General features: G+C 39.8%; 1 protein-coding gene across 1 annotated transcript; it reads left to right on the top strand.

Annotated features, from left to right (window-relative positions):
* Nucleotides 1-5,693: 5,693 nt before the first annotated feature.
* On the top strand, nt 5,694-10,190 carry LOC146573058 (uncharacterized). Its single transcript, XM_085277591.1, has 4 exons — nt 5,694-5,954; nt 7,064-7,379; nt 7,588-7,735; nt 9,302-10,190. Exons 2-4 carry the CDS (start codon nt 7,073-7,075, stop codon nt 9,405-9,407), a joined length of 561 nt encoding a protein of 186 aa, XP_085133717.1. The 5' UTR covers nt 5,694-5,954; nt 7,064-7,072; the 3' UTR covers nt 9,408-10,190.
* Nucleotides 10,191-10,353: the final 163 nt, after the last annotated feature.

The following is a 10,353-nucleotide window of genomic DNA, read 5'->3' as shown; positions in this document are numbered from 1 at the left end:
TAGTGCTGCCTGTTGTGCATTTAGTTTCCAAAACACGTTATTCATGGTTACATACAATTTTAGACTGATGTGGGCCAAAGCCTAGCATAGCCTGTAACATTATTATGACGGACACATTTTATGAGTGAACTTGACTTTAAGTGACTTACAGGTTTCTTTGAAAAATACTTTCTTATATCCAGGTTCTTCCTCTTTGCTGCCGTCCTCCTCGCAGCGCAGGTTTGCCGCTGCTAAAACTAAACAGAGCTCCCTGAAAGGCTCAGCCAATCACACTGGCCATATTTGTCACATGACGTAGGACTCCAGTAGAGGACGTAATTGAACTCTTTCTGCTCCGCTGGGTGAATGAGACGCTGACAGGTCGGTTTTTCTTTCTATCGGGATTGTTGTTCTTTACTCGAAGAGATCAAATTATTGGTGGGGACACGTCCCTTCCGTCCATGCCAAATCTACGCCCTTGGACTTTGGGTTAAAAACTTTAATCGTATAATCGTAACGACGGCGTTAACGTTGACAGTCCTAGTTTGTTGGTTTGTTTTTATTTTAGTTTTTTTCAAGCTGGTTATTCGAAGCCCCTCCAGCCAGCCAGAGAATCCCCCGCCGTCCCGCCCCTCTCCTCCCTGTGTGTGGCAAGCAGCAGGCGCACCTCGCAAACGGAGGGCGCCTTTGCTTCCCGCAAATGGGCAATAGAAAACCGATCGGTGCCCATGCAATCCCCGTAATGCGCTGGCGTGATGTCGGGGCAGCGTGGGTGCGAGCGACTTTTTTTTTTTTTGCCACCCCACCAATATATCAAAAACCGCTACTGTTTGCACGCCACTATTCTTCCAGTCAAAGTACTGAATTATGATTGGGAATATTTTCTCTGCTCCATGGTTACTTCCGTCTGTAGAAACGCGACAGTACTGGATTTCATTACGAGTGACTGAATGTGGCGCTATCACACCATTGACAAGAGCTTCAGTCTTGGTGCGCGCACTGCTGAACTTTTTAGCTGTGTTAGAGTCTGTAAATGCTTTTTTAAGCAATGCACTAGTGCAATTCATGGATCTGTAGATATTGTGATGCTTCACAGTATGAATTGCCAGTGCAATCTGTTGCAGATACCGCAGCATCCTCGTTTTCCCAGGTGTAACAAAGAACTCAGTCAACTTATAGATTTATTTTCATACAGCCTTTTTATGTTTTTCTGTGTCCACGTGAGCAACAAGATCTCCGGCACCGTTGTTAGACACACAAATGTATGTGCCAGCTCTGAACACGGTGCACTCAGCCTCCAATTTATTTCGACCGGGACGGTACGAGGGAAATTTCTTTTGCAGTTCGTCTGAAAAGATGCACTTGCTCTTTGACATCTTTGAAACATCACCAGGCACACTGCTGCGCGCTGTCTGTCCCGTCTGTGAGCGCAGAACATATGGGTTCTCCATAGGCCTACAGAAAAACCCGGACATTTTCATCAATCTTGAAAATCCCCCCGGACAGAACGTGAAACGTGGAGACGTCCGAGGAAAAGAGAGCGGCTGATCACCTTAGTCTAAAGGAGCCAGGAGATTTACAAGACCATATGTAATTCAAAGCTTTAGTAACCTTATTTTTCAAATTGAGATATCTATATAATATAGATAAATCATTTTTATAGTTAAAATGATTAATATATATATATAGATATATATTTGCAGGCAATTAAAAGTATACAGCAGTCAGTAAAACTTTGGCCACTGAGCCGATACTGTTAGGCTGGACATTTAATTATTATTAACATTAATTATAAACATGATTGATTAACATCAACCTAATCAGAACGTTTGTTATCTGCAAGTTGCATTAACACACAGGCCAAACCTCACTTCTGAGAATGTTGATATTCTTGCTTTTCCTCATTGCAGCCACCGCATTCCCCTTTAAACACACATACTTACTCATTCACCAGGACCATGTAGACACACACACGCATACCCATGAACGCACACCAAATGTATCTTATCCAGGAGTTACAATGATACAACATTTAAGAAAATATTTTCTTCAAAATATGTTATTTTATTATGACTTTTTTTTTCGATACATGTAGCTGTAATCAGTCGAACCATTAAAAACATTGCAATATCTAAAAGAGAAACCAATGAGCATTTTATTTTAAAAGACTAAACATTTTTTTTCTCTTTTGAAGATGTATTAGTGCTCATTAATAACTTAAAAGTATTATTTTTTTCATCTAATTACTTGATTAATCATTGAATAATCAATAGAATAATCAGTGTTGTATTTGAAATGGAAGGAGGAAAGACAATGTAAAAGAAGAACAACGTGAAGAAGACTTTCCCTCATAGTCAGAGCCCCCTCAAATTTCAAGACAAAAATCTCCCTCTGGAGAGAGTGTGGTGTGCCTTCGCCTCTCCCACCAGGGCGTAACTGGACTTTGCTTCCCTGCCTCTGAACCCACCCTCAACACACACCTGTGGCTCACTCATGCTGATTCTGCTCTGGCTTCTCATCACGAGTATTATTCCTTGCAGACTACTTAAGATGGCAGGAGATGTTGCTTCCTCGCTGGATTGTCGCACTACCTAGCGTTGGTGTAGCCTAGTCTAGAGTTTCCTCCTAGCCTGGTTTTCCTTTGTGTACAGGCCTACTGGATTCCCTGCCCGTCTCTCCTGCTGCATGAATTCCTGTGGACGTGTGTGAGTGAGCATAAGCATTCTAGATCGGACTGCCTGAGTGAGTCGCGGACTGTGTAAAAGAGGAGCGTGTGTGTGCCTGCCCTGGACCTTCCCTCACCTTCAGACACCTCCCCCCCGGAGCCCCATGTTGCCTGTTTACCAGTTCCACTGTATATATGTATATATCTTCACTTGGTGACATTGTAAATAAATCCTTCTCCATCTCTCTAAACTTCAGAGTCCTGCGAGTGAGTCCTCTGCCTAACAGACTGTGACAGTTAACACCCAGGAAGTCACTACACCAAAAAGCATTTAAACACATACAAGATTTAAATAAGGCAATGGCGACAATGAAACACAGGTCACTGAAGTGTTGCTACCCACATCATAGTTAAATGCAATCTGGACCCAAGCAGCAGAGACTGTTAGCAAATAAATATGATAAGAGCGGATAAAGTTTATACCACTGATAATAACAAGATAATTTCACTTGAGAGAGGGTATCCCTCTGGCATGTAATTGGTGCCAGCAGACCCTTTATACTTATGCATACTGGATTACTTATCTGCCAACCTGCTGCCAGGCCAAACAGATCAAACCTGTGCCCCACTCACTGGCCTTTGGTGAGAAGCAGCAGGCTGGAGTGGGTATCTTGGTATCCCTCAACTTGCTGCCTGTACGTTGGGGGTTTTCCGGTGGACGAGAGGGTTTTTTCCCTGCAGAAAACGGGTCCTCACTGTTGTCTGTGCTTACCATTTAGAGTACCTGGCCTTCTTGGAATCACCGGGTGGGGACTCTATCATTCTACTTGGAGACTTTGATGCTCATGTGGGCAATGACAGTGAGACGTGGAGGGGCATGACTGGGAGTAACAGCCTGCCAGATCTGGACTTCTGTGTAAACCACAGTTTGTCCATAACAAACACCATGTTCAAACATGAGGGTGTTGGGGTGTCCATAACATACTAGGTCATACATTAATGATTGATTTTGACACTCAGGTGAACAGAGATGCTGAGCTGTCAACTAATCACCACCTGGTGGTGAGCTGGATCAGGTGGCGGGGGAGGATGCTGGACAGACCAGGCTCGCATGAAAGTAAGGTCAGGATACACTTGGAAAGCCTGGCAGAGACCCTGGTCTGCAAGACCCATGTCCCTCAGAGTGTTCTGTGGGATGTGCTTTGGAAGTCTGTCCCATTGCTACAAACCATTTGATCCTTATATAACCATTGCAAAAGCTTGGTCCACATAGCTGGTAATAAGTCGAACTCGTTCCCGGTGGGCGTTGGACTCTGCTAGGGCTGCCCTTTGTCACTGATTCTGTTCATAATTTTTATGGACAGAATTTCTAGGCGTAGCCAAGTGGCGCAAGGCTTCCACTTGGGCAGTCTCAGACTCTTGTCTCTGCTTTTCACAGATGATCTGGTTCTGTTGGTTTCATCAGGCGGTGGACTCTAGCTCGCACTGGAATGGTTTGCAGCCGAGTGTGAAGTGGCAGGAATGAGATGGTCCATGGTCCTCAGCTGGAAAAGATGAGGACTTCAACCACCTGGGAGGGGCTCAGAGTACCGCTACTCTTCCACATAGAAAGCAGCCAGTTGAGGTGGTTCGGGTGTTACGGGGTAGACGTAGTTAATAAAGTTAATGCTTTATTCTGTCTTTCATAGGTTTGGTTTTATTATATGAATGTTTGTATATAATTTGCATACATTTATTTTAAGTTTTTTTTTTTTACTTCCTACCTACACGTTATTCAAAGCAGCACACTGCTTACACTGCATAAAAAATGGGAGGCGAGGGCAGTCAGAGGAGTCACAAAGCATGTACAGAAGTACCACGAGTATGAAGAACCTAGCAATTCATCAGAGCAACAAGATGGATAAGCCAGACACAATCCCAAGGAGATTGGTCCTGGAATGGTCTGTGGAACACTCCGTGGAACTGGAAAGGGAAAGGGAGGGCTGGGTTCTCTGCTTAGGCTGTTGCCCCCACGACCCAGACTCAGATAAGTGAGTCTGGGTTGTGGGTCACTGATTTATCCTTATTTAAGGACTTCACTGTCTTTCAATTACATTTTTAACCTTTGCATTCCATGCCCATTCAGGATTTATGTTACTTTTAATTTCTTTCTTCTTTACTTTGATTAAGTAAACATTCAGTGGTCAAAAATTACTTTAGTAAAAAAGATATGACAAAAAAATTCCTTACAAGCTTACTGATTTTGGGCTTCTGTATGACTGCCATAAATTAAAGGAGTAAAAGTACTGACTGAATGATCTACGGCAAATGCCTTTCTAATTCCTGCTCATAGATAAACACAGAATTTAATTACTTTCAGTAGAAGTTTCATGGTTATTGTAGTTCACTAAATTTGGTTTAAATTTCTTTTGAGTAACTAAAATGAAATTTCAACTCATAAAATTAAAACCAAACATGTGGTGATTTGAGTTTTGGTATTTGAACATTTAGTTAAATTTGTCAACATAACAAGCATATAGGTGCTTTGTTGAATATGTTTATTAAAAAATGGGATGCAGTCAGATCCACAAACACATGGCAAAACATAGAAGAGCCACATCAACAGGACAAGACTCAACAGGACAAAACTGAGACACAGGACAAGACACTCTTTTGAGGATGCCAATGTTCACATTTTGGACCGAGAAGACAGATGGTTTGAAAGACGAGTCCATCTATCTCCACTGTGAATGACCGTTGTTGAACAGGGGTAGTGACTTATAACATCAGCTATCAACCACCTCTAATGCAGTCCTGACATACTGTCCCAGGTGCTTGAACCTCCGCTCGCACCTTGCATTAGATGACCTCATTAGGTCACATGATAGAACGGGCCGTCTCACAGTGGTTTCATCCTTATCTTCCACCGATGATAATGACCCACACCATTTTTCACCCCTTTGCTCATGTGATGACGCTCATGATTAGTAATTGGTATCTTTAAAAGTTTCACTTCTCTCTATGAATGACAGATGAAATGTCTTCGCAAACTTAAAGAACTCCTTTTGCCTTCTTTTCTCAGGATCCTAAGATCACAGTGTTGAAGTACATCTCAGTATGTGCATGTGCGCACTAAAGCAAGACAATGACATTTAGAATTTTACAAAAACACTGACACACCCACCTAATCACCTGCCTATTCATAGTGTTGCTGCTCCACCTTCTTTTCGACGCAGTGCAGTTGCATTTGTGTATTTAATACAGTCACTGTCACATTGAGAAAGAAGCAGGACCACACTGCCACCCATACACCTCTGACCGACTTATCAAGGTAAGAAGCATGTGATCTTTTCTCAGGTTAAGAAAAACATTCAATCATATAAGTGGAGAAAAAAAAGAGTAAGAAAAAATTAAGAAGCTATAATGTTAAAGCTATGAGCAGCGTGTTTTTTGTTGGTAAAATGTCCCTAACAAACCTTTTTTTTTCTTCTATTTTATGAAACAAGGTTATAAAATTTAATTCAGGTCAGTTATAACAGTCTTTTTTTTTAGTCAGTGGTACATCTTTGGGCCAGGTTTATGAAACACAACAATAGGTGAAGTTTTTTTTTGTTGTTGTTGTTTTTTAAAAATAAAATCAAAAGGCAGGTGGCACGGTGATGAAGTGGTTACCATTGAGGTCTTTGGGGTGTTTCCTGTGTGGAGTTTGCATGCTCTCTTTGTGTTTGCATGGATTGTCTCTGGACACTCCAGCTACTTCCCACAGTCCAAAGATATGTGTGGGGTCAATTTTCAGTTGACTATGAAAAAAAATGGATCCACAGTCCATTGAAAGTTGTTTACTTTGTCTTTCTGAATTGAAAAAGAGTCATCTACCAGGTAATGAGTGAGTCAAAGTATTAAAGCTGAACCTTTGCAGCAGATAGTCAAAAATAAATAAATCAATAAAATTAAAAATTACTGAATAAGACTCTACTTGAATGCAACATATTTCGAAAAGAACACTAACATTCACAGAACAAGATTTGCATTTTTATCAGGGTATTTTTTTAAAAACACATGCAAATGAAGACAGCACCATAACAGATTTAACCAAACATATAAAACTCAAAGGCATTTAGTGATTTGATGCAGAGAAACAGGACTTTTAGTCATGTGAGAGTAGGTTCTACAATTTCCTGTAAAAATTTACAGTGCTACCAAACCTGCTCACTTGCATATGTTGAAAGAGTGTGATGTGATTCATTGCTTCAACCTGATAAGCAAGTTTTCAAACATTGGTGAGAAGGGATTCCAGGTTTCAGTCTCGACTTAAGCCCATTCCTCTTGACTTTGGTGGTTTAACTTTTTTTCACTTTGTTTTATTCAGAGAAAAAAAATTGGATTTCAGAGCTTTACTGTAATTTCTATTTTCTATTTTCTTCATTTCTGTTTCTATAGAAAGACACAATGGAAAAGGGATTCCAAATCCCAGCACCACCATACCCTGGCCCCCCTCTGGACTACAATGCAGGAGTCTTCCAACAAGGTTACCAGCAAAGTGTCCAGCCTGTTGTCCAGCCTGTTGTCCAGCCTGTTATCCAGCCTGTTGTCCAGCCTGTTGTCCAGCCTGTTATCCAGCCTGTTGTCCAGCCTGTTGTCCAGCCTGTTTTCCAGCCTGTTGTCCAGCCTGTTGTCCAGCCTGTTATCCAGCCTGTTGTCCAGCCTGTTGTCCAGCCTGTTATCCAGCCTGTTGTCCAGCCTGTTGTCCAGACAGGTGAGAAATTAGAGGTTACTAGTCATATAGTATATTTAAATACTTAAATACAGTGCTCTTAATTTATGATTCATTAATGTTACTTTAGTCTATGTGGTTGAAGGTTAAATCTGAATTTGGTGTCACAAAATTCCAGGTTTAGTGGAGTTTTAGTAAGGATGTATAATTATTAAAGTCATTTTTGACTGTGTTGTGTTGTTTCTCGCAGTTAGCCAAGTGGTGGTGGTGGAGAATCTGCCAAAATGCGTTCCTGGACAGATGTTGTGCCCTTACTGCCACACCAATGTTGTGACTAAAATTGAGTACAAAATCGGACCATACACCTGGTTGGTTTGTGGCCTATTAGGAGTCTTCTTGTGAGTCAAAACCCCACTATACTCACACATACACATGAAGAAATTTGAACACACTGCAAAATGTCATATAAGATTATTTTCTCAGCAACATTTAAGTAAATATCACAGTTTTTTGGTATTTGTGTGTGACCTGTTTCATCAAGTCATCATTATACCAGATGGCCTGATGAAGGTAGGACAGAAAATCTGTAGTTTATCAAACATTTCAACAAAATTTGATCAAAATATTGATTTAGTCTGCCTCACAGAATGAAGGTAGTTTAATGGTAGTTTAAATTAATCAACACCCTCAAGTGATAACTGTCAGAATCTAAACAAAGTAATCCAGGTCAAAAACACTAGGAAATCAAAATTCAACTAATCTTAAAGTAAAACAAAATGCGAGGTAAAACACAGCAAAGGGTAAGGGGGAAACTATATAACTATTAAATAAACAGAGTATAATGAGGGAACAGGCAAAAGGTGGGAGGAGCTGAAACCGCTCACAAATAATTAGACACAGGAAGTAGAACTAAATACAAAAAGCTAGGGACAAGATGTTGTCAAATGAAACAGGAATCAACTAACACTGACCTGGAGAAAGACTTGTGGATTTGAAAGACAAAAGGCAAAAAACAGAGACAAAATAGACACAATAAACACAACGGCTGCTCAGGAAAAAGCACAAAGACAAGACTAGGACATAAAAAAGAAGTTTCATAAGCAAGAACCCAGTAACCAGAAATATAGAAAACAAAACTCAAAAGCACCAGGAAATGCTGAACTCAGAACAAAATAATACAGAGAATGAGCTTAAATCATCTCTGAAATCCAAAAGATAAAACCGCAAGTCCACCACACTCAAAACTAACTCAAAACGCTGGCTCGAAGACCCAGGACCATGACAGAAAGTTAATAATTTTCTCAAAATGTAAATGATCGCACTCACTGCTTTACTCACACTCTGGGTCATGTTGTGACATATGACATATAGTCTACAGTTAATCCAGAATGCTGCTGTGAGACAGGGACCAGAAAGAGAGAGCATATTTGTCCCATATTAGCTTCTCTTTGAAGAATCCCTGTTAAATTGAAATTAATATTCTTCTCCTCGAATACAAATTCTTAAATATTCAGACTCCGTCTTCTCCTTCTTAAGACCTTATAGTACCATATTATCCCTATGTAGCACCTTGCTTTCACACTCCAGGCTTACTTGTGGGTCCCAGAGTTTTTAAAGATTTAATTGGCAGCTATCAGGCTGTTTCCACAAAACCAGTCCCAGAGTCAATTTGGAAGACCGACACTCTCTCTGCTTTTAAGATTAGACTCAAAACCTTTTTCTTTTTTTTAGGATAAAGTTTATAGTTAAGACTGAATCAGGTGATCCTAAACCATACCTTATTTATACTGCAACATGCTCAGATTGCTGCAGGACAATGACACACTGGAGTTTGTGAGGCACTGAGTATTTCTTATTCACTCTCCTCTCTTCACTCCCCAAATTATTATTAATATTCAGTCTGTAGAATGAATGAGTTGATGGGCATATGATAACCGTTTTGATGCTATTCTTGTTCACAACAGGTGCTGGCCTTGCTGTTTCATACCGTTCTGCGTCAATGATTGCAAGGATGTGGAGCATTCCTGCCCCTCCTGCAGCGGCATTATCCACGTCCACAGGCGCATGTGAAGCAGAACTGCAGTGTATGTTCTACTGAAGCAACAGCAGCAGGGCATCTCTGTGCAAACAGACATCCTCTGTAACCCTGTGCTCATCCTGTATACCTGTTTCCATGTTTTAACTGTATATAAACTGAACATGCTGAATATGTAGCTATGTAGAAGAGCAACAAAGAAACTTCCTTCCTTTCCTTTTAACTTAAGAAATCACCCTTTAAGAAATCACTTTATATAAATTTACTGTGAAAATATGAGTTAGTTATCAGGACTGTTTTTTTTTCTTTTTTGTTTTGGTGACAGTGGTGTTGTCTCTGTATCAAATACCTCAACGTTAAAGTGAAGGAAAAAAGCCTTAAATGAAGGCGTGTGGGTTTTTTAAAATAACATACCCACAAGTAAAATCAAATTTAGATGTTTTAGCGTTTAAAGTTATTCTTTGATTTTTCATTTAGATGACATATTGAATGTTTTCATTTAAATTTCTGATATTTTAAATATTAATATAACACTGATGACAAGATTAAAATGTCAGTGCTGACTAATTAACATTAGTCATTGTTTGCGACATTGTTCCATTTTTTTTTACAAACACTGGAACTATATTTTCACATTTACATTAATAAATAAATTCACATTTTTACCTTTTTTATAGTTTTTACCTACAACAATCATGTGATATGTCTTGATTTATCTGTTTATATTAAAAACCTTTACCGAAGTAACTGACTTGCTGCTTGTTAGATGTAATGATGATCTAGAAATAAAATTCAAATATTAATATAAAATAAACATAAAGGCATTTATCACTGAAGTGCAAAATTTCTTGACTCTACCACTGACATTTGCAATGGGTTTTAAGTCAATAAAATTGTTACTGAAGTAAACAAGCAAGGATATGTCTAGATCAAAATGTAAGTTTTTGAATATGCAAACAATGCAAAATATTGTTTGTTAAA

The sequence above is a fragment of the Mchenga conophoros genome, linkage group LG6, assembly GCF_057382185.1.
Source record: "Mchenga conophoros isolate Kocher_MC1m ecotype Shallow Benthic linkage group LG6, M_conophoros_male_GT1.1, whole genome shotgun sequence".
NCBI lineage: Eukaryota > Metazoa > Chordata > Actinopteri > Cichliformes > Cichlidae > Mchenga > Mchenga conophoros.
Note: the sequence above shows the minus strand (reverse complement) of the source record. Positions and strands in the feature narration are given on the sequence as shown.